The 25,284-nt window shown below is 45.2% G+C and overlaps 1 protein-coding gene across 3 annotated transcripts in view; it reads right to left on the reverse strand.

Annotated features, from left to right (window-relative positions):
* Positions 1 to 2,266: 2,266 nt before the first annotated feature.
* Positions 2,267 to 25,284, reverse strand: part of MAMLD1 (mastermind like domain containing 1) — a 242,912-nt gene continuing 219,894 nt past the window's right edge. For all 3 annotated transcript variants that reach the window (XM_071442516.1, XM_071442517.1, XM_071442515.1), the window contains 3 exons: positions 6,054 to 6,200; positions 4,706 to 4,787; positions 2,267 to 4,444 (listed from right to left, as the gene is read on the reverse strand). In XM_071442516.1, the coding sequence (XP_071298617.1) occupies positions 3,426 to 4,444; positions 4,706 to 4,787; positions 6,054 to 6,200 (1,248 nt within the window). In that variant the 3' untranslated portion in view covers positions 2,267 to 3,425. The remainder of the gene's footprint in view (positions 4,445 to 4,705; positions 4,788 to 6,053; positions 6,201 to 25,284) is intronic.

The raw sequence follows: 25,284 nt of genomic DNA on the forward strand, positions 1-25,284 counted from the left end.
TATGTTTGTATAAATCCCATACTGTACCACTGCCTTCAGGAGATCTGTTGTGTGTTTACTCTGCATGGTGGCAGAATTTGGCTCACAGTGTAAGTCCATGTACATCTTGTGGGGTGATCTGCTGGTCCAGTAAATAGAGCAGGAGAACTGTGCAGATATGTTTAGTCCTACAGTTCACTAGCCCTTACTAGCTGTAACTACTTGCCTTAATGACACAGACTGTCAGAGTGAAGGCAGGATTACACTTTGAGCATTTTCACACTTTAAACAGAGAGAAGAAAAGGCAAGGCAAAGTACAGACAAAGGTAGGTTTTTTTTTTAGAAAAGAACAGGCAATTAATTGTCATTAGCAGTTACTGTTTACATGAACTGACCCCAGCCAGGACTGCAGTGCTGGTACTCCAGCTGCTGGAATGTTTGTCTGTGGTCATCATGCCTTTGCCCTGACTTCCCTGTGCCTGTGCTGCAGCCCAAGCTGACCCAGGGAGAGGCAGCAGCCTTGTGCTTGGGCTGCAACCCAAACAGGGCATTGGTCATTGTGGTTTTGTGCCAACTCCCCAAAAGACATGTTTACTAAAGAGTACTTACAAATACAACCAGCAAGACAATAATAATTATACTTAGTCCAGTTCTTCTTCCAACAACACCTCTGTGGCAAGGAAGGATCATCATTCCCTCTTGAGGCATGAGGAATGGGATATGGAGGGGTGAAAAGCTCTACCAGCTGAAAAGGTAAACAAAAAAAAAACCAGAGTAAAAACAAGTGCATACATAACAGAGGTACAAGATAAACTGTTTTACAAAAATTCTGTTGGAAACAGTTGGCTTTTGAAGACATCCTCCCCACAGCGTTTCTAACCCAAATCATGCAGAACTGAAAAGATGAAGTGTGTTTTGACACAAACAAAATGAAGAACGAAAAGGGGACATTTTTGTTGTTTTTATTAATATTCCCAAGAGGACCATGTGGGCAGGAGCCTTCTCTGCCATCAGTGGCTGCTGTGCTGCCAGCCTGGAGGGCTTGAGTGCCTCTGGATCCCAGACCTGTGTCAGACCTGCCACTCCCTGAAGCTCCCTGTGCCCTGGCAGGACACAGCTCACGACAGAAAAGCTGCTGAAACGGTGCCAATTTTCACAGCCAAACAAACTCACCTTTGTCCTCACCACAGACTCACCCATGGGCATTCCTCCCCCTCTCTGCTGTCCAGAGGCAAGTCAGCATTTCTGCCTTACTCAGACACTTGCTGAGTTCTACAGCATATTTTAGGCAATGCTTTGGTTTTCTTTGCTGGAAAAACTGGATTTTTTTGTCCTCACCCTGGTTTCATACAAGTACACGTCAAACTGGAGATGAAGCTGGTTAGGGATCATTCCCCTCAGAACCTCTGGCTCTGTGGGATCTGCCTTTGTCACCAGGAACCCCCAAGGCTCTCTGGCAAGCCTGGAGTGGCTGTACCCAGGGAGGTCTCCTGCCCACCAGCAGCAGCAGAGCATGTGCCTGCCTGCTTTAAACCCTGACTGTCCCCTCTCATTTTTGACTTCAGGAGTTGTTTTCTGCCCTTTGGCTCTGGAGAAAAGGCTCCTGGAAGGACCCACTCAGGACAGGAACCCTTGCCAAACCCCTCCCTCCAGCAAGGAATCTCCCCAGGAGATTTCCTCAGGCTTTCAGTGCCCACAGTGTGCCTCTGACAAAGGGCAGCAACAACACATCTCCACCAGGAAGCTGGGGAATCTGGCTCAGTTAAATGGAGGCAATTTTACCTCCAGATTCTATTTGTGCATTTATTTAACATTGCTAAAGTTTTCCTGTTCTTTCCTACCCCTCCAAACTCAGCCTGGCCTCCCCCAGGACAGGCACCAGCTCTCCCATAAGACAATTTCTATGTCAAAGGAGTAACATTCTGTACCCATCAATGCCCTTGCAGGTGTCACAGAATGAGCAAGGTCCCCTTCTCACTGCCTCACACTTGGCATTTACACACAAGAACTGTCACTTAAATAAACATGGTGCTTAAAAAAAAACCAGAGATTAATTTCACATTCAGCTATAATTATACTTGAAAAGGACAGTGGGCCTCAGTAATCCCACCTTAAAATAAAATTAAAGCCTGCTTAAACTTTCTGTCTGGCCCAGTGCTCCTACCAACAGCACACATGCATTTGTACATGTTATTAGATTGATGTTGTAGCATCCTGGACAAATCAAATTAATTCAAATATCTGCGGGTACAAAACACTGTAGCTGAAAAATGAGCACATAAAGATATGCAATTTTCCCCTGGCAGTTTATTATGGTATGAAGAAAAAAACATTCTGTGCTTGAAGCTGACGTTATATTACAAATGTATTGCGAAGTATGACGTGACTATTAAAATATGATTACACAAAGTATGAACATTTTAAGAAGTTTACAGTACAGCGAATCTTTTATAAACAGACTCTTAAATATACAGAGGACAATAGTAGCTGACAGAAAAACATCAAAAATTAACTATTAATGTTTGTAGACTTTCCCCCTGAAAAAAGTCTTACATTAAAACAGAAATTATGAAAAGCCTTAAAACCAGGAACAAATCACCTGTACACTACAAATATACATGGTAGAGGTGCACAAACCAGAGCTTCCTTTTTGCTGAAGGGTTCAGTGGCTGGAAGCTGGGCAGTGCCTGCCCAGCACCTCCTGTCCAGCGTGGCCACCATGGGCCACACCACGCCGAGCCTGCGACCCCAGGCACACAGCATCAGCACTGAAGGTCACCAGCACACACTCCCTGCAGGACAGTGACCTACTGGAGTGTGCCAAGCTGAGAACATGCCCAGGATCTGGCAAATGGATCTCTGCAAGCAGATCCCTGAATGCACTGGGTGCCTGGATGGGACCTGTGTACCACGTTTGGTCTGCAAGACTAAGTGACAAAGGAATCAGCAGCTCCTTTTAGTTTGTTTTTTTTAATGCAACTTTTCAATCTTTCCTCTTGATATGGGAGAATAAATGCCACATTTGATTTCTGCTTAGTCTGGTTGCAATGACACCCCTAGATCATGTGTTAAGTTATGTCAAAAACATAAGTATTTTATGCTGTAATACACAGTATTACTGAAACTAACAATATTATTTGCATATTTATAACAAGGTATAATGAAATCCCTATAATAAAACCAAAAGTTATGCTATAGATTTATTTACAAAGAGTCCAGCAAAGAAGTATAAATACTTCTACATTTAAGGTTTAGGAAAACATAATTTACAAAATATTCAAATATATACAGTCATCTGAAAAACTGCCAATATTAAACTTTGATGCAAGCAAAGAATTGGCTGAGTCCATTCCCTCTGTATTGAACGAGGCAGTGGCTTTCACGGGTCGTCTGTTCTGCTCAAAGCCATACGTGTGTTATTTACAACGAGGCTGCTTCTCTCCGAGCTAAACGTGTCCAGAGCTTTGAGCATGCTGTCCCAAAATGTCATCTATCATTGTCAGATTGTTCAACCACTCTTCGTCGTTGCTGCTGCTGCTGTTCTTCATGAGGGAGTCGAGGAAGTCGGTGTCGCTGCAGTTGGCAGGCATGATGGAACTGCTGTGCTGGGACACGAAGTCGTACTGGGGCAGCTCCGCAGCGCTGCTCATCCTGCTGAAGGCGTCGGGCTGGCCACTGGAGGGGTAGCTGGGCGGGCCCAGCCCCGGGGCAGGATTGAGGTGGTTAAAACCGGACACTCCTTGGGGCAACGATTTCATAACATTCATAGCTGGCAACGGTCCCCTGGTTAAATTGTGTCTCAAGTTCTGATTACTCATTGAGCTCAAGCCCTGGCCAGACTGTCCCATGCTCAGTTTCTGCATCTGCCTGACCTGGATGCCAGGAGCGATCTGGTTTGGTGGCACCACAGCCTGCTGGGAGAACGCCTGACCCGGTGTGCTCGGCCTCACGCCCTGCTTGGAGAACACCGTGTTCCCAGAAAACTGCTGCATGCTGGTATCCATTTGGCTTTGATTTGGCATTCTTGGCACAGTAGTTGGTGTCCACATCTGGGCTGATGAGTTGGGGTAGACGTTGGGGATTCTTGGCATGCTCGGCTGCCTCAGGTGTTGCTGTGTTGCAGAGTGATTTGCTAAGGAGCCAGAACTGAAGCCTCCCATGGGCATTCCCGGCCTCACAGTGGAGTGGCTGTGAACAGTTTGGCACCCCGAGTTCATGCCTAGTGAGTTCTGGCTGGGCCGCAGCGGGATGTTAAAGTCAGAATTAGGTGGGAAAATCCCCTGCTGCTTGCCAGGGTTGTGTGGAATCATCACCATGGTCCCGCTGCTCTGGCTGGCGGGGGCTGAGGCCATGCCAGAGCCCAGGGTGCTCTGGAGCATGGCTGGGTTTGACGGCAGCATGCGGTGGTTGGGCGGAGGAGCGGGAAGCACCTGGTTGCAGTCGGCAGGGATGGGCTGCTGCACGGCTGTGGACAAAGAGACACGTTAGCTGGTGAGCACAGATTCACCCTGGGAACATGGCTAAACCTTTAAAAAATGCTGCTCTTTCTTTTGCCATGGGGGCTCCTCCTTTGTGTTCTTTGTAATGGGAGTCTCACAATATGTGATAAAATGCAAAATGCTTGTAATTCAGGGCAGAGAATCATTAAGTGTCTCTATTTAACCAGACACTAGGCCTTGGCACCTCAAGGATTTTCAGACCATTTTCAGGCCATTTCTTTCCTTACCTTGAAACTGGTTTATCTGCTGAGCTGCAAACAAGCTCCTCTGTTCAGATGTTACTCCCAGCATGTTTTGTCTCTGCTTTTCCTGGAAAACAAGAGGAGTAATAGTGAAGCAGTCTCTTGACAACCAGAAGAGCAGCAGATACTTGAGGTGTAGCCACTACCATTAACAACTTCTCCCTTTAGCCCTCTACTCTGATGAGACTTAGCCCAGACAGTTCATTCCAGACTGAATTTTAATTTCTCACATTCCCCTTCTTGCAGAGGTGTCCTGATGCCAGCCCAGCACTGGGAAATGCAACCTTCAGCAGATGCTGTGCCAGCAGCCAAAGGGGAGCTGGACAAACATGGAGACTCCTGTGTTCACCAGCCTATGAGTCAAGTGTGCTGCTGCTGGAAGCTCTGCCCAGCTGCACCATCCCCTTGGGTGCTGGGTGCCACTTCTAACCAGAACACAGGAGCCAGGGATCCACAGCAGGTGCTCCCTGAGCAAGGCATTGCTGGGCTAGTCCAGGTGACCTGATTTGAGTCTCCCACCATTTATCTCCAGAACCCAGCACTGCACTCACATCCCTGCTGTGGGCAGCAGCTGTGACCTGGGCAGCTCTCTGGGGATGGTGGAGCTCCCCCAGTGTCAGAGAGGCCCAGAAAAAGCTGAAGCCAAGTGATGGCAGGGAGGCAGAGTTGGGTTTGAAAGGGAGTCTGATCAAGGAGCAGCACAGGACTTCATTGATGGTTTTACTGAGCTACTTCTCATCTCTTTTCCCATCCACAGATATGAATCTACTTGGCCCAAATCCAGTAGCACATTCAGAAAGTCAGAGGCACAGGGTCAGAGCTGCTTTATCCAACTCATTTATGGGATTTCCCCATCCCAGCTTCCTCACACAGCCTGTGGCAAACCTCCTACAGGGGCCTCTGTTGCTAGAGACCAGTCAAGTCCTGGACAAACTGGAGCCTAACATCTGCTCTGCTAAATCCCCAGGGAACCAGAGAGAAAGGCAAGCATGGAGAACATCTCTCTGGGGCTGATTCACTTTCCAAGCCTCCCTTCTCTGCATCTTCCTTCCCAACTCTGTGGCTGACCAAAAATGACATCAGGGATATGGAGGTGACCAAATCCTTCCCTTGCATATGAGGGGGCAGATCTGCACTCAACTCTGGCAGGGCAGCACTTGGCCTTGGCCTCTCTTGGCTTCATGCTAGACTCACCACAGCCTAGTCTGACTCAGCCTAGCAATTCCAGAGTCACTCTTAGTGTTTGCTGACTGATGATTTCCTCATTCCAGCTAGTCCTGTCCCTCCCAGTGAGGTGAGAGCACAGCAGCCCACAGGGGCATTCACCCTGTACCTGCATCAGCTGCCGTTTCATGATCTGCTGCTTCAGGAGATGGTTCCTCATCGTGTACCCATTGACCGTGGCCGGTGCCGGCACGGAGCCGCCGCTCGGGATGGAGCCTGGCTCCTGCAACCTGGCAACGATGCCAGGGCTCTGATCCTGCCAAGAAAGAGGAAAAAAGGAAATTAATCTCATCAGGGAGGTACCAACAGAAGCCCTTATCCTCTCTACTGATGCCCTCTCTTCAGTTTTCAGCTGTCCCAAGGCCAAAGCACCTCATGGACTCACATGGCCCCGTGAGGACAGTGAGAGGTGGGGGAGTGCTCTGATTTCTAAGGATCAGCACAAGAAGAAGTGAGAGAAGCTAAAGGTTGAACCAAAATTCCTCGTGTGTTGCCCAAGGCCATGAGGACCCATTCACTACCACTGCTGTAGTCACAGGGCTGCCTGGCTGGCAGAAGGGGTGGGAGTAAAGCATCACATTTCTCACAACTTCTCCAACTGTTATACTGAAAGACAGAAGGAAAGGAAAGTTGCATCAGGGTAGGATTTGGCATGTGAATGTAGAGGAAAAACCTACAGGGAAAGAGCAAACTAAAGGCAAAGGAACAGAAAAGGTGCCACCAGACCTGGGACCGAGAGAGATAAGGAAGATGTGGGCCTGGGATTAAAGTGGTTCTTGTGGGTTTCAAGATCAGATGAACAAGAAGAGGTCACTGTGAAAGCAGAGAAGAACATACAAAAATGCAGGGTCAGGTCATGCCTAAGCACAAATCAGTAATAAATGCAGTGAGCCCTGCTCCTGCCTGGCACAAACCAGCCTCTTTCTGAGTCCTCAGTGAAAGATCCAAATTGACTTTGACAGCTGAGCTTTTGCCTCCAAAGAAAGAGTACGATGCGGAGGAGAGAAAAATAATTCACCAGAACATGATGAAGACACAACCCAAAATGGAAAAAGAATTTAAAAAATACTGAATTCTAAACATCTTAGGAGCTGGCAGGTACTCAGGGAAATACAAGAGAAAAATGAGGGAAGAAGTCAAGGCCTTGCTAAGGACAAGATCCCGTGAGTGCTGTACCCAGGAACAGCAGCACCAGCGCATTCCCCGTTCTCTGTTTTCACATCCAGCTTCTACATTATTTATGATGTATTGTTATTATTGGAAGGGAGAAGTATGTATATTATATCCAGCATCCTTAGCTGGGCCACGCTTCCTTTGTTTTCAGAGTGGAAGCCCACATCCTTTGTTTGAGAATCAATGTTATCAGGAGATAAGCAAGAAGAAAATGGTTGTTGCCTTCTGACATCTGACAATTAGAAGCATGCTCAGATGGAGAAAACAGGATACAAGCCATGTTTCAGAGGGGCCAGAAGGAAGCCTTGAAAGGCATTTGTCACCAGGAAAGCTCCTTGAGCCTGGGGCACCTTTCCACAGAGGCTTCACCATGAGGAATCATCCAACTCCTTCCAAGACATTCTTTCTAAGAGGGATTACCAAGAAGGTCACTGAAATTACTCATTTTTATGGTGCCTCCTTTTGTTGTAGCACTTTGGTCTATTATGCAAAAGCACAATTGATGAAATGTAAATGCCTGCTAGATAATTTACTAAAAGACACAAACCTGCAGCTCATCACTGCTCTCATTATCATTCCTATTCATGGGCAGTCTCGTAAGACTAGATTTTATTACTGGTGCTTTGCTTACAATTCTGCTGGACATCTCTCCTCCTCCCTCTTCCCTCCTACCCATTTTACTCCCTCTCTCCCACAGAAAGAGAGGAGGAGAGGAAAAAGTAAATATGATTTACTACAGATGTAAATATGAAAGTTCATTTTAAGCTGGCAGTCTGCTTTCATGTCAGACAGGATTCTGCAACCACAGTTAAGCTTTGAATAATGCAGATTGCCTCTGGGGAAATATTTGAAAGTGGAGAGATTCAGTTTGTGTACTCTGCACATGAAAGACGCTGAAATGTTCATACCACCAAAATCCCTGCCATCTATTCAATTTCCTCCAAACTTGTCTTGTGGTGCACAGAGGGTCTGTGCTTACTGAAGCAAAGGAGCTTTAGTGCAAGGACAATCATTCTGATGTCTTGCTCTGGGCTATTGCATTAACAAGTCATAACATAAAAGTCTTTTTTCCTAATCATGTCCACCTCGTTCTAATTTCTCCTAAACATCATCAAGAAAATAATGTTGATGTTTCCATATTATTAATGGTAAAGAAGTGTAAATCACATTACTAATTGCAGTTCTTGTGCTGTGGTGGTACAACTGCTTAATTATATGGGATTTTCTGCAGGCACCCTATAGCAATAATGACAATCAGCAAAGTTCATTTGCAAATACACTGAATGGGTTGCTGAGTTTTTCAGAGCGAAGTTGTATAACACTTAATTAGCCAGTAAAGAAACAATCTAGAGATATGCAGTTTGCTTTTGGGGAAATTAAGACAAAATAGCATAGCTGAGAAGCCAAAGAGTGAGTTTGAAATCCTGACTTCTACAAGTTCACGTTTAGGTTAAGACAAAAAAGAAAAACGGAAAGGAAAAGGAAAAAGTTCTCTCTTTTCACCACTAGTGGGAACTACTGTATTCCTGTACAATAAAAAATAACCACTCGCACGTCATGACTAAGAATAGCTATGGTGTAGTCTAAAGGACACTGCAATCTGTACCAAAGGTTAATGAACTTTAAACATTTTTCCTTTTCATCACTTCCCAAGAAAAATCACTTTCCTCCCCCTAGTAAAACCAAGCCAAAGCAGCCATAATCTTAACTCGTCTGTAGTTTGGTTTTATCCCATTATAAATCCAGGAAGACAGCAAAGAGAGGAGGATTCTGCTGCCAAAGCTGGGAATGTTGAATGTGGATGTTCCCACCCAAGGGTCCGTGTGGCTGAGCTGTGCAGTTACACTGGAGGGTGCAGAGAACTATGGGAGGTTCTGATTCTTTAACTTAAAAAAAAAAAAGAAAAAAGAAAAAAAGCATTTGCATGTGGGTATCATGGTTTTTTTTCTCTGTTTTCCCCTCCCAAAACTCATAGTAAAATGGGCAGAATCCCTAACTAAATGGCATACCACACAGACCTGGAAGTGGAGAGTGAGTTTGAGAACATGTGTTCCTGTTGCCAGGCAAAGTGTCACAGCAGGTCCAGAGCTCCTGCAGCACTCCCCAGGCTCCCCAGTGGGGCATTTTCTGCTCAGAAAGGCCTTGGGGAAAACCACACAGTTCTGCCTTAGTATGTCATACCCTAGTTCCAAGAGCAGGCAGAACAGAGTCAGACCCCCAGCTTGCAGGCAGGTGCAGTGCTCCTGTCAGTGTTCAGGCACTGAGTGCCCCTGTGAAGGCCATGGCCCCTCCAGTGGCACCAATGGCACCAATGCCCTGGCACATCCCCGCTCACCACACCCAGCTGGGGCCAGCCTGGGCTGCTCCAACAGCCACTCAGGCACTGCTGGATGGAAAGGGTGCACATGGTGCCACTGAGCCCTGCCATGGACATTTATCAATTGACATCCCCCCAAAAATCCGCTGACAAGCTCGAGCCCCATCACCTGAAAACGCAGAAAATGCACAGCTGCAGCAAGTAAGTGTGGAGATGAATCGTTCTGTGTGAACGTGGTTGATAAACTTCAGTCCTCAATACTTAGTGATATATGCAGGAATCACTTTGTGGCTTTACTTAAGCAAGAATGAGTAAATTTATGGCCCCTAATTCCTCTGAATCCTCATTAACAAACAGTCCAAAAAGAATTTAAAAGCAAGACTTTCTGAGGAGCTGAACCAGAGCTGTAATCACTCTTTGGTAAGTATGTAAAAAACCCTCTAATCTTTAATAAAGAGCATTCATTGTTTTTAGGACTATGTGAAAATACTAAATTCATTTATCATTATTAGACTTTCCCATCTGCTCTTACAGTGTAACTCCAAAGAATATAACAAAGAAATTGTACATGTTAAACTGTATTGACTTAAGCCCAGAGCTATTGGAGATGTACGATTTTTTTTCAGCGAGGGCAGGAGGGGGACTGCAGGCTGCTAGACAGTCTCATTTGTCCAATGCTGAAAAGACAGTTATCTGCACCAAAATGGCTTTCTGAAAGGCACATTTGCTTTATAAGAAATAAGCTGCCAGGTGAGACCATTCAGCATTATGTTAAAGGCTCAGACAATAAAACTAAGTCATGAATTTGAATAGTTAACAGATGGACTAATTAGAGACCGAATTCTTTGTGGTTCTAATAGATAACCAGGTCACAGCAAGGTTACTGAGAGAGAGGCAAGCAGCACTGCAAATTTCAGTAGATATTTGCAGAGTTGGGGAAGAGCTGCACTTCCTAACTGAAAGCATTAGCAGTAGTGGAGGAACAGAAAAAGGGCTCATTTAAAATACCTCTAGTACCTGAATTTAAAAAGTTTATTCCATTTCAGAAGACACTGCTGATTTGAGAAATATTCCCTCTACTTCCAATGGGGCATCCAGCTGAATCCAGTGATTTCAGAGCTTAAACCAGGCTGTTGAGATGAGCCACAGCATAAAAACAAAAGACCAGGGTGGATGTTTGCTCCAAGTACATGAGCAGGACAAACTGCTTTTCCCACCAGGTTTGGGGTTTTTTTGGCAACCAAAGGTAACTTAGTTTGAAGTATATATCATGCTATCACATAGTAAATAAGAAACACAAGAAGCAACCAGAAAACCATGGCTACAGGACTTGAGCAGAGCCACTCCTGACCTGCTCTAAGGCCCTGGCTCCTGGGCTGGGGACTCGTGGGCGATCCGTGCTCGTGGCAGGGACAGCTATTCCCTGGGGGTGGGGTGAAGTTTCACAAACCAAGTTTTGTTCTGTATTTTTAGAACATCTGTTACAAACAGGGTGTTCTGTACTCTGCTGAGAAAATGCAAATGCTAGTTTCAAACTAATGGCCCTGCATTTCTCTGCACTCCCACCTGCCCCCTGATGCATCCTCTTTCATCCAGGAGCTGTGCTGCATCTCTTTGGTGGGGACTTCAAGCTTCATTCTGAAGCCCAGGACTGAGACCCCAGGCACAAGCACGCTGCAAATACTACAGACTAAGCCATTAAACACCAACAGTATTAAAGCTGTCTCACCCAACTTCGTGGTTTTAAGTTTCATGACTTAGAATGACAGAGAAGCCACATGTACACTCCTGGTGTGTAGGGACTTTGTGCATACCCACAGGAAACCCAGATGCCACCTTTACAAAGAGGGCTCGTGGCCTCCACAGCTGTTAATGCACTTAGATACTAAGATAGTGACCTATGCATACAAATAAAGCAAACAAAATCCAGGGTCAGTTTGTCAAAAGGATCATGTCAGCCCCCTCAAGAGTGTGATGTCTGTGAGATGCCACTGTCATTTGCTCCATGCAGAAGTCTGGGGCTACCTGTGCTTCTTGCCTCTGCTCCTTGCCGTTAACAAAACTCTCCATCTGCTCTTTGAAAGTTTTCTGTCTTTTTTTTTTCCTCTATTCTGCTCACAATTCAGAGATGCTCTTCAAGATAAAACAGCCTTTCAGTTCAGAAATGCTCCAAAGCTTTCTGTTTGTTTGCGTGTTTGCTTTAGCACAATGTATGAACATTGATAAAACAAACTGTGCAGTTCGGTGGATCTGGGCTTTTTTTACCCATCTTTCAACCATTTACTTGTTACACAAGCATGTGAAATACTGCCAGACTCAAGTTTCTAAGCTTATCTTGGGGGCTGTCAGTCAGGAAAAGGCTTTGTTTGAAGACTGTAAGTGATCCATAGTATATGGTTTGGTTAAAAAACAATCTTCCAAGATTTTTGTTCTTTTCATAAAGCATGAGCATGTACAGTTTCCTTGAAAGGTAGTCCTCTTTCCTTTCTAGGAGCAGTGACAAGATCACCACAGCTGGGTAGCAATTTTATCAGGATCTTCCTCCTGCCTTCAAGCAAAGCAGTTGAAACACTGATTTCCCTGTAGTTGTTCTTATACTTCATGCTGTGCAAAACAAAACAAAATTCCATCAAAGTATCCAAAGTGCTTTTAAAATGCGTCCACAATTCTAATATGATGGAAACTTCCCCTCTTAAAAAAATTAATTGAATTAGATAAAGCTTTTGTGCAAAGACTACCAATATTGTCAGAGCTGGTTTCATCCATCCAAACATGTCCTTAAAGAGCAACAGCAACCGGAGCAACCAAAAGACAGAAAATCCAGAATGAATTATTGCAATGGGGATTTTTCTCCTAGACAAAAATACATCCTTTAGCAGGCATGTGGAAATCACTGGTATTACCAATCTAGTTATAAGGAACATGGGAAACAGCTTTGGGAACAGATAAGAGCTTGAGAATGGAGGAGTTGGTGTGTAACAGACAGATACAACCTTCCAGGGACTGCAGTGCTTGTAGAGAGGTGTGATCAAGATTCCAGCAACAGCAGCTCCTTTGAAAGTAGTTCTTTTGGCCCAGATAAACTCCCAGACCGTGGGTGAAGGTAGCCTGGAGAACCACTTTGATCCACCATCCCAAATGCAAGGCAAACCTCTCTGTATAACATACAGTCACAGTCCAAAATTGAATTCTCTGCCCAGAACATATATTTATATTGGGTTGTACAGCTGCTGTGATTGTCCTACCCTTGACACCACGCTCTTGTTCCCATGGAGGGGAGCTTGCCTATGAATTGAATGAGATAATCTAAAACTGTATTTATCTCACCTAATTTCAGCTGGTAGTCCTGCCTGTCTCTACAAGGCTGTGCTAGCTGTGATGACAAACTACAATAGCTTGTATCTTATAAAGTGGTTTGACTCGAGCAATCCTTGTGTTACGTCAAGTCATGCTCTCAGAGGTGTCAATGAGATTCCAAAGGAGTCAGGTTAGCTCAACACCCAGCAGAAGCTGCTACAGGGGAGGGCAATGACTGGCTGGGAAATTTATGTATTAGGGAGAGCAGAGAGATCTGATAAAAGAAATACTGAAGATTTCACACTAGCAAAGTGAAAGTCGGAAAATCTTGAGCTAATGGGATAAATCAGTTCTCTACCTGCCCATTTCTGAAAAGCTCTGTGAACTGCAGTGAGGTGGTGTGGATCACTGAGATTTTGAAAATCCCCTGCTTTCTCCAAGTTAACATTTACATTAATTTCTTTTTGCTTGCCATGCAAAGGATCAATTTGCAGAGGCAGAGGCCCAAGTCTTCTTCACTTTCAGTAGCAGCTGGCTCTCTAACAAGTTCTGAGAAGCCCTTTGCATGAAAACCTCCCCACATGCAAAACCCAGCATAATTACTCCTGATTTCTCATGTAACTGCACAAACAAAGCATGCTCTGGCACAAAGTATCACATCACTTTTTCAGTATTGAACTTCTCACACCCTTACTCCTTCCTAACACATGAAACTAGTCCAACACCTAAAAAGGGTTTCATCAGATCCTCTGCCAGGTGTCAAAAATCAGGTGTCAAAAATCACCACAATTTACAAAACAAAATGCAGTGATCAATAATATGCTAAAATAATGGATACAGAGAAGGCTGTGACTAGGTAGTCCTCATGATCAAATTTTTAAAACCAAGATATTGACATGTTAAAAATGAAAAATGTGTTAAGGTGACCTTGAGTATGGGGAACAAGGAGCAATTCCATTATGTTTTTAAATGGAAATTATTATTAAAACACCTGAAGCTGAACTGTTGTAACCAAGTCAACTCAGTCTCCCCTTAAAAAATCCCTTTTCTCCCTTTCCATTCAGATTGTATTTACAAACTGTTAGATGTCTCATTTTTTTCTTGTGTCATTTCATTATTACAGAGTTGAGACTAGCCATCTGCAGCTTCATTTCATAAAGCTCTGATTTGTCCTTGGAGCAAGGTCATCCAGAACAAGAACATAAAATTCTGCTTTCCTCAACTGACAGTTCTTTATGTCTTCCTGTAAATACTCCCTACTAATTTTAAATAATTTTACCACTTCATACTCCCCCTCATCCACACTGAAAGGCTGATATACACACATATTAATAAGGATCTTGTCATTTAACCACTGCATGTCATATTAGAAGCAATTAATGGTGTTTATTTGCTGATAACACAGGCATTTCGAGCTCCAGCTCGAGAATCCCCGGTAGCTCCATGTGACTTGCAGGATATTAGCTATGGGTCAGAAGTTGGGATCCCCCCATTCAGCATTATCATATGCTTGGAGCAACTCTGTTTTCTATCAAGCAGAAAAGAAAATGCAGTCAATGCACAAAAATTACCAGCTGCTATAACACCATATGATAGGTGAGTGATAATAAAACATCACTAGGTGTATGTGGGTTCATTAATCGAAATCAACAGACCGGTAAAGAAAGATTTTCAGGCACATTGCACAATGTTCCAAGCTAAAAACAAAGAAAACTGAACATGGAATTTCTACACAGATCAGATATGACTTGCCATAAATTCTGGAGCATCTTCTCTGAAGCAGACTGCTGTTCTGGATTACAGCAAAAACCAAACCAAGAAAACAAAACAAAACAAAACAAAACGGCAGGGTAAATGAAATTGAGAATCATCAAAAGAACCACCAAAAAGAAACAGGGAATAACTGAGTGACTGAGAATAATCAGCATTAGCTCTGGGGGTCAGCCTCGTCCCCGATCTCTGCCTGCAGATGCTGGCAACAGCAGACTGAAGGTCCTGGCTCTAATCTCCAACACAAGGTGCCTATCTTTTGGCACTGGAAAATTCATTACTGAGCGGATGTGGTGGATTCTGAGATATGCTCTGCTCTATGCAGCCATCTGCCTCACAAATAACCATGTGAGAGCTTTTACCTGGGTGCCTCTAACAGCCCAGCAGTCCTAGCCATGGAGACATGAAGAAACTGGGGTCTGTTTGCAAACACCCCTGTCTCTGTGCTGTGCATGCAAGACTCTGAGGAGTTCAGCCACACAAGTGTCCCTTCGGACACACAGCTGGGGTGAGCTCATGAGAGTGTAAGCATGCAATTTGTCAGAAGGAGAAGTGGAAGCTGGGATCATTACAGGTGAATTCCCAAGCCTCTAAAGCCTTTGCTTCTTTACTGAGTCAGAGGACAAGAGCCTTCCTATGGACTTGGGCTTACTTAACCAGGTCCAGTTTCCAGTTCTGTCATACAGAGATTCTTCACTGACTATGGGCAAACAATTTCATTGCTCCCTGTCTCAGTTTCCCTCCAAAAGGAATTAAAGTTCCTCCCAGAAAGAATGAGCGAAATTTCCTGAGGCAATGTAAGGGTTTACATGTGAAACCCGCCTCTCCCTTGCCCTGGTGTCATGACCCCAGAGACCTGGCAGAGCTGCTTTCCTTGTTTCTCAGCAGTGAGAGGTGGAAGGGCTTTTCCTGCTTCACTCCACACACAAGTCATTGTCATGTTCTCCTCTCTGCACCTCTCCTCCAGGTCTGGCCACAGCTGGCTGCATCTCAGAGAAGCCCTAAACTACACGGACTTGTAATGGTCCCCAGGGCCTCTAACCTGGCTGCACAGCCCAGTGAGTGCAGCATGTCCCAGCCACATGCCCCATGATATGCCCCTGAAGTCCTCAAAAAACTCTGTATGCAACAGCTTCAGACATGGCAGCACCTGGAGAATCCCTCAGTGCCCAGCTGGAAGCTGTGTGAGGAGAACTCGGTGCTGGGCCAAGTCAGCCCTATGTTTTGTCTTTACAAAAATAAGAGACTGGCTGAGGTAGTTTCCTGAGAAAATCTTGGGATCTTCCTGCAAGTCCTGCTTGATACTTTATTATGACAACTTTTACTTCAGGGAGAATGGTCCAGTTTTTAACTCCACATCCTCTCACACTTTCCTGTCTTCACCCTGTTCCATCTGCATTATATGTCCCTCTGTGTCATTTACATTGCAGATGTTTTTCATTCAAAATTTACCCATGATGAGAAAACCTTCCAAGTGCCTCCAAATACCATCTTCTCAAGTCAGCCAACATTTCCCTGAAATTCTGTGGGATTCTGGTGTCTCTGTCACTTAAGCTAAAAGGATGTTAGGAAGCACATGCCTTTGAACATGTGGCCAGCCACGCTTTTGCTGTAAGGAAAGGGGGACAGAGGGACAGGTACAAGAGGCTCAGGGCTGGAGCTCAGCCACGCTCCCTGCCAGGCTGGGATGTTGCAGAGCACTGCACGTGTCTCTTCTGCAGAGACACTGCATGTCAACAGTTAACTTCCCTTTGTTCCCATCCAAATGATTAAGCTTAGAAGCTTGCCTGGTGACATCACCAGAGTTTAAACATGCTGGATATGGTCCAGGGAGCCAAAGTTATTGCTGACCCCATGGTTACTGATCCGCTCTGCAAGTAGCTGATGTCTGCTCTCACTTTATGAATTATTTAATGGGTTAAAGATTGGTCAGATCTTCTTTATGCAATATACAGCCATACATTGGGCAGGGGGACGTAAACATGCATTAACAAGGTTAAAGTCATATACTGTAACTACACTGTTTTCAGCTTGCAGCTTTATTGACTTAATCATGCCAGCACCGCAGCCAACAAATCATTAAATCCATTCCATTCTTCTGCTGGTTACCAACCACAAAAACAGAGGCAGGCAAACACGGAGCAAATCTGGGAGGGGGCGGGGAGGGCAGTGGGGTGCGGGGCCGAGGAGAACAGTGGGATCACTATGGAGCGACGCTGGCCTGTCACTGCAGCACAAAGACGCCAAATCTGTCTTTATGGACTAAGTGGTTTCATGGTTTAAAGTGACACACTCATTTGTTCCTGTTTTGCAATGATTATAGAAAAGAAGAAGGGGGGAGTGGGGAGAGGCAATAAAAAGCAAGCTGAGCTTCTTCATACCGTAACGGGGGGAGGTGTGTGTGTCTGTGTCTGTCTGTGTCCATGTGTGTTGTGCATCCTCACAGAGCCACATCCCCCAGGCCAGGGCAGAGGAGATCTGGGTGCCTGTGGCACCCGAGGGGTCTCAGGCTCTGTGCTGCACTCACTGCTAAGCTGCCGCCAAACGCAGGCATGATTTAGAGTTCAGCATAAAAGCAAGGAGACAAGGAGCATTAAATCAGTCCTTCCACTGCCCTCCAGGAGCAGCTCTGACCACACAGAGCCATGGGAGAAGTCTCTGCTCTCAGACTGAGCTAACAACTTCACTTTCAGAAAAAGGCTTTCATCTTTGGCCTGGCACTTAACTGTAGCTTTTCAGATCCTGTTCAGGATCCCCAGAAGCTCCCTGACTGTCAGTAGCGTGGAGCATGCAGGTCGTCCACCACAGTCAGCAGATTACTAAAATACTGTTTCTAGGTGGTTAGTTGAAAACATCCACCTTTGGAAATGGAGCTGTCAGCTTATCAGGTTTGAACCTGTAAGATCTTTATTTGTCACTGCTGTTGTTCCTGTTCATTTTTGATGGAAATAATCTTTTCTCTCACCAATGGCTCGGTGCCTGTGCTAGTGAAGCATCCCATCAGGACACGGTATATGTGTTACAAGCAGGCTACTGAGTAGGAATTCAGCATGAGCTCCTGGAAACCTTCAGACATCAGGGTGTTTTGCTTCTTTTACTGATGCCTATTTGCCAGCTTTCCTCCAGTGCAAGAACATAAATAAGCTCCCCCTCTTTGGGGAAGACTCAGCTACACCAAGAGAGATTCCTGGCCCATTTCTATTTGTTATGAAAAGAAGAAATGGCCCACAAGCTCCCTTCGCTTTGCCTTCTGGGTACAAGCTGCTCACAGCTCCCTGTGAGAATAACCCAGATTTTAGCATCCTACCAGTGCAGGGGCTTGGCAGATACATTTGCACCTTGTCCTGACACACACCACTTCAGACCTTTTTGAACACCATCATTATTTGGTTTATAGTTGCTTTCTTTAAACCCAAACAACTCTTCTTAGAGTTTGAGTTCCAACCTTGCCTTTTTTTGTTTACTAGTCTCCAGATCCCTATCACCCAGAGACGGCTCCTGGCTCCATATATTGCAAATAAACGTATCATTACTTGGTGCAAGAGTCAGCCAGAATTCTCTTGGAAAGAGGCTCCAAGGAAGGGCCTGTCTCCCTGCCTCTCACCCACAGTGTGGAGGCAGTGGAACATAGCATTAAAGGTGCTTCTTTCCAGCCACCACACTGCAATAACAGACAGAAACTAAAACCATTTTTGAAAGTCAGAAAGTAAAAAGTCAGCTATTTAAGGTACCTGTGTGACTTTCAACTTAATTTACTTTATGTATTGGATCACCACAGCTGCTGTTGCCTCCACAGATTGGGAATACAGGCAGGCAAGGGCAAGCCTCGGTGTGTTTTCCAGGCTTCCCTCACTGCAGCCTGTCCACCTCACCTTGGAGGTGCACATTAAAGTGAGCTGAAATTACTCTCAAAACATTGTTTCCTCCACTGGCCACAGGAGAAGTCTAAATGATGGGAGCAGAAAGGTGTATCCTAACCAGCCACAGAGCAAGACTGACAACAGAGCTCATCCACAGCTCGCGAGGCCCAAACCAGTGTTTAACCACACACCTGTTCTGCCTTTTTCTGGGCTCAGCAGCCCCAGCTCCACAGCTTGTTCTCAGCAGAACCCCCTCTGCTGCACTGGGCCAGCGCTGCCTCCCTCCATGAGTCCCAGCTCCTCAGCTCCCTCCAGCCTGACCAGCTCCCATTCGGGTGTGCCTGAGGGCTGGTGTGATGGACCCGGCCTGGAGAGCCTTATCAGTGCCCTGTGCACCTTATCAGTGCCCTGTGTTTATCGGGGAACAGGGAACGAGAGGAGGCTCCCGGCTGCGGTCATTAGCGACAAGCCGCTTCAAAGGGAAGTGCCAGCTGTGCTGATGTTCCAGGAGCGACACACCCAGCCAGGAGTAACACACCAGTTGGGCTATTTATAATCCCTGATTCTCGAGTCTTAAAATAGCACTGCTTTTATTTTTACATTTTTAGGCACACTGGTATGTTTAAGCAGCTCTATTCGCAGGCTCCACATCAAACACATCACGGGCGGGCTCGGAAGTGACACTCGGGACTCTGCCTCCCCTCGGAAAGCTGAGGTGAATTTCCCTCTCCCCATCACCCCTATCTCCTTGGCAATTGTGACTGGGCCTATTTCCATGTATTTATATACAGACTGCCTTTTCCACAGGCATGAAGGAGGGGCCATGCAGGTTGTCTCTGCAGACACCCAAGGACAGCAAACACCAGAGGTGTTCCAGGCTGCAGTACACAGCCACACGTCTGCTGCTCTCATCAACAGGCACCACAAAGCCTCTGAAGGAGTTAATGGGTCCTATAAGAAAGCAATACTGTTTGTTTGTGTTTTTCTTAAACAACAAAGGTCAATATACAGAACTAGTCAAACAAACCAGGGCTGCAGGTCTGAAAGGAGTGCTCCCTCCAGCTCCAGCACAGCCCTAGCTATTTGTTCTCTGCTCCCTGGTGCCACAATGTACCTTGGTTGGCATTTCTTAATGACTGGAGCATCCATGTGCTCTTTGTAGAACAATTATAAAATATTCAGGGCAGGAGAAAAAATTTCCTTGCACAGCCAAGGCTCCTCCAGCAGCCTGCATAGGTGTCAAATGGTAAATCGTTAGGTGTTTTAATTGCAGAGTTATTTATACCCTGGAACTTGTTATTAACATAGGAAAAAACAGAACCTATTCTTACCCATAATTAAAGGGATTATTATGGGACTGCAAAAGCATGGATAGCCCCAGCCAGACCACCTGTCTTTTGACAGTGGTGACTGTAAAGGGGAGGAACATTAAACAGAGGCCCAATCTTCAGCCAAGTTCAGAGGGGTGGTCCCAACATGGGAACCCCAATTTCTTTACTCAGTCTCACCCCATCACCCCTCTGCTGCTGGCATTAAGCAGGGGAGCTCTGAGGAGAGGGTACTGCAGGGTCCAAACCCATCCTTCCCTTTTCTGACCAAGGGGTGCACATAAAAGACACATCCTGGATTTGGCCTGGAATTGCATAACTATCCTGTTAAAATTCAGGATGAACAGGTTATATTTTCATTTGTGAGATCATTATCTGCCCCAAGAAATGTTTCCGATTTCACCAGCACTAATCAGGAGGCACAATGGATTTCCTGTCCCAGCAATGAGGCTCGAGAGCCTTTGTACCTTGTGGAGCCAGTTTCAATTCAAATCTAACTGGCAGAGCTATCATAGCTGCATGTTGAACAGATTGGGGGAAAAAGAAAAGTCACTGCTACTTACTACTGTAACTTATTTCTAAATCCATTTCTTACAGACACAAATCTCTCTGAGCACTGAAGCGTCTCGTAGCTACCCTCCCTTTCCAGGAATGACACCCTCAGTCTCCCCAGTGGCACTGAGCAATGATCCCCATTACAGCTCTGTGCCTTAAAGGAAATGTGTCAAAACCTTGCACTGGTGCCCACCTCAAGTTCTGGTTTAGGCTGTTAAGGATATCATAAAAAATAAGCAGCAAACAGGTCCAGAATCAAGAGATTAGTGTGCCACAACAGCCCGTGCCCCCAACAACAAAGAGCTGTGTGCCCTGCACTGGGCTGTGGGCTCAGCAGCATTTCCCCTTGGAATGCTGTCACCCACACAGGGCATCCCAGCACAGGAGCTGCCTTGGCCTGGGACAGTCAAGCACTATGGATGCCATGTTTACACCTGGGAGGCCAGACAGTCTCACAGGAGGTGCTATCTTTGTGGGCAGAGAGGTGAAGGGCTTACTGACAACTGCCTTTACCAGAAAAGTAAATTAGGCCTGGGTTACAGTCTTCATATTCTCTCCTGTCTCCACTCCCTGGACTGCATGAGTCAGTAGAACTGGAGGGAAAATATTCACAAAATTCTACAAGTTCAGGAATTAAAGAGACATCTCTGAAACTTGCCTGTGGCACTCAATACCAGCTGAAAAATTGGGTTAGCTTGACATTGCTGCTGGAGGTGAACAGAGCTGGGAAGGCTGGCTGAGTAGTGAGAGCAGAGCCCCTCTCTGCAGAGCAGGTGAGCACAGTGCTGCCCACAGCCTCATTGCTCCAGCATGAAAACACCTTCTAAATTTTTAAATCCGGGACTGAGAGCAATTAAGGCAACAAACTTTGTTTCCTTAACAAACATGAGGTTCAGACAGTTTGGGATTATGAGATACATGCAAATCTGCAAGTCTGGCCTGAGCAGTTTTTGAGGGCTGGAGAACTCAGTGTGTTCTCCAAGGTTCAAGATCTTTGCCTTGAATAGTCATGGCAGGACCATTTCAGTGTCGAGGCTCCTTTACCATCACCAAAGCAACCCCAGCTGACAGTCACACTGCCTGGCAGGAGGCTGGGAGAGCTCTGTGAAGGGAGCAGCAGCAAACCCCAATGTCTTGTAAATCCTGCTGCAGGGAGTGCCACATCACAGGGGGCTCCTTGGAAGGCTCTCCCGGTTTGTCTGCCCAGACAGGATGCCAGGCCCTGCTGGTGATGACACCCTGCTGCCTGTCCTGATACCAATGCTACCCCAGCCACCTGCCTGCTGCTGCCCTGCCCCTGTCCCAGCAGCTTTCAGAAACCGGGGCACCAACTAACCCAGGAAAAAAACAACAACAAACCACCAGGTTACACCAATTTTTTTCCTTAGTACTTTACTTTCTGCTCCCATTTGCTGCTGGGCTTGAGGAAAGAGTACAAAGACTGATAAAAATGAGTCCACAAACCCCTGATACTCCACCCCCAAGCTGGGGAGGTTTCCAGGGGCTGGAGCAGGGGCTGCCTCTGGAGTCAGCTGGGAGGAGGGAGAGGAGGCAGGGGAGGGAGAAGGGGAAAAAATGAACAGCTGCAAAGCAATTAAGCCTGCCTCCCTGCCGTACTGTCCAAAGCAGGAGGCAATCTAATTCAGCCTGGTGCCTCTCTTCCTTCAGCCGTCTGGTGCCTGCCTGGGATTCAGGAAAGGGGCTGTCTGACTGCCCACTTTGTCTGACGAGCCAAAGGGGCCCTTCCCAGCCACAATTTCCAAAGGAAAGAGATCTTGGCTAGTGGTGTCTCTTCTCTTCTGAGAAAAACATGAATTGAATGTAGTGGCAGCAGCTTTATAACCCTCTCCTGCCCTTCCTCAGCAAACAACCAAAGAGGAGCTGGAGCAAGAAAATGACCCCGCTGGCTCTCTGGCTCAGCACTTGTCTCCCAGCACAATGAATCAATTGGCGTCCCATCATTATTGTGGTAACTGTATCTTTCACAAGCAAGATTTTATATAGAGATAGAATAGGATGTTTTCTGCTCATTTCCTTCCTGTCATTCCAATCACGAACTACTGTTAAAAATACAATGCATTTAAAGGCTGTAACATTTGCAAGCATGTGTTCCAGTTTCCCTGCTGAACGGCCCGGCTTTTGTTTTCTGCCCAGTAAAGGTGTGGAGAAACAGTGATGGAGGAGAGCCTGTGGTGCAGCTGGGTTAGAAACTCACATGTACAGAAGGTCATCTCATTTTCATGTTCCTAGTATCAGGGATTACTTTAATTCCTTATTCTGGCCAACTGTTTTGGTATATAATCCTCAGCACAGGACTCCTTCCAGCCTGCCTAAGGTGGTACTTGTTCTGCTATTTCTTCAGAAACTGGCAAAAAATGTTTTATTTGGAAAATGTTAGTGAGGCAGGGCAATAAAAGCCTTTTAGTACCCAGTCAGAGGAGCAAATAGGGTCTGTTAGGAGAACAGAGTACAATTCAACTCTACTTTCTGTTATGTTTGACAGTAATCTAGGCAGCAGGTACATACCTTCCCCCTGGCTTGATCAAGACAGAAACATGCAAATGTATGTTTTAAATGCAGCTAGACAGCATTTCATCTTATGAAATTTCTCAATACTATTATCATAAGTAGAAAACCTGGGAAATCATAAATGGAGCAACCCACTGAAAACAGGAGTTCCTTACTAACCTTAGAACACATAAGGTCCCTCAGGAAGATCACAGTTCTTTCTAAAAGTATAATTCATAGACATATAGATATATGCCACCTATCTAGGAAAAAGCTCAGACTGTGGACTGGGCAGAAAACAGATCAGTATATATCCCCCCCCTCAATGCCAACATTTTTTCTTATGAAAAAGTTCTTATTAAGTAGTAATTTTTAATTTCCTTTAAAAAAAGGTAAATGCAACATAAATAAATGTTGGGGATTTTAGTCCAAGTCCTAAACTATGAGAAAACACTGATATGTCTACCTTTTTCAGTTAAAGATTTACTCACATTTCAGAACAATCAGACAGTCTGTGGTGATGTTATCAACATTTCTCTGTTCTTGCTGACCTTAGGTGCTCTTAAACCATTATATACATAATATTCTCTGATAATAGAACACCATTCACATTTCAGTAACAATAATTCACCTTAATGAGATAAGAACTTACATGTCAAATGACTCTACCTCTATTTGAGAGATATTAGCACACTTTGGGTAACTGCAGAATCACAAATAATGACATCAAGAGTCCGACACTGTTCCTGGAGAGCTTGTACTCCCAGTTACATCAGCAGGAATTTGAGATGTGTAAGAATTGCAAAAGCAGATGTTAATCTGCAGCAAACACCACAGGTATGGGCAGTCTGCGTTTTTGCCCTAAGCAAACAAGAAAAACAAGACTATTAATGAGAGAAAATAGCACCAGTTTCTAAATGCATGTATAAATAGGCATTAACACCAACTATATTCCTGAAGTGACTCATTACCGTGTAAAGAAAACTTTTACAAGAAACTTCACGTTGTTTACAAATTTCCCGTTTACATTTTGTTTTAATTCTTGCTTTCCCACTCGTACCATTCATCACAACCTTAGCAAAGATCTTCAAGAGACGGAAATTTGATGTTTAAACTAAAACCAGAACCATCAAGATTTACTCCTTCAGTGAAGTGGTTCTGCACTTTTCCTGCAGTCAGGTAAGGGAAGCAATGTGAGCACAGACATTTTCACCAAGGCAAGCCGAGCTCGCTGGCCCAGGGAGGGATGCTCCGGGCTGGGCGAGGCAGCGCAGCGCTAGCGCCGAGCCAAGGACGAAAGATACAGCGGGAACAGCCTAATTCCAGCTCTAAATGAGCTCAGCAGGGAATCTAAACAGTCAAGTCAATTGCTAGAATCTGCACTTTTCAACCTCGTTCTGCTCCTTTGATCAGACTGAATTTTGAGCCACGGCGATTAATGGACTAATAGAGGAAGTCACAGGGCATCTCTGGGGAGGGGAGGGAAAGGAGAAAAAAGCAGCTCACACTCATCATGCAGCTATGCTGAGAAACACAATTCCGTGCAGAAAACGAAAATGCCACTGCAGAAAGAGTGCTGACTGAGCGGCAGAGGAGGAGAAAAAGGGGGTTGTACGAAACAAAAAATAATGCTGATATGATCGCTCATTCATTGCTTAAACACAGCCTGCAGAGCAACCGGGAGAGAAAACAGACTGCCCAAGCACGAGTGTCCTGTAAACTACCCTAAAACCCAGCGCTGAAACTGTTTATTCCTAATGCCACAGAGTAAAGGAAATATTAAACATATTTATTATGCAAAGAGAAGCTTTCAAAAGCCCTGAGTAATTAAGCACTAAGAGAAATTGATTTGTTTATGACAGGGATACATAGTACTGATATTCCAGGGTAGGATGTCCTCATCTTGCTGGAAAGGGAAGAAACACATTAACATTAGAAGTCTGCTAATCACAAAAGAGAGGGGAAAAGTGTTTTGTTAAGATTTTTTTCCCCATTTGCTTTTTTATTGCTATGCCTGAGAGGATGGGACAGCTTCTCTTCCTACAAGGGGCAAATTTTCCTTCTGCAGTTGATGACTTTAAAAAAAAAACACAAGAGGACTTCAAATAACCCTTGGACTGATTAAAACATTAATTTATTTGAAGCTTGGGAAGTTTGTAAAATGCTGGTACTAACCCCTAAAAGGAAAAAAAAAAACCACAGTGCCAACAACAACAACAACACCAGAAAAGCCAAAAATAATTCAAATGTAAACTTGAGCTGAGGCAGGAACAAGTGCATCAAAGCTTCCAACTCCCTGTCTTTTTTTGCTGCAGCACTAATATAGCATTGCCAACGACTGCTGGGCCCCTTGCTGCATCCTTCTGCTCCACCTTTGGTCTTTCTTGAGCATACAAAGCCTAGATACATACATGATTCAGTCTGCTCTCAGAAATAATCCTGCAGTCATCCTGGAATGACCTCCCACTGCGTAAATTTAGGTGTGTGTGTGTTTGAATCTTTACAAGATCAAGCTGTTAATGTAATGTCTTA

This window comes from Agelaius tricolor, unplaced genomic scaffold (assembly GCF_023055355.1).
Source record: "Agelaius tricolor isolate 1412-34295 unplaced genomic scaffold, bAgeTri1.0.p SCAF_17, whole genome shotgun sequence".
Classification (NCBI taxonomy): domain Eukaryota; kingdom Metazoa; phylum Chordata; class Aves; order Passeriformes; family Icteridae; genus Agelaius; species Agelaius tricolor.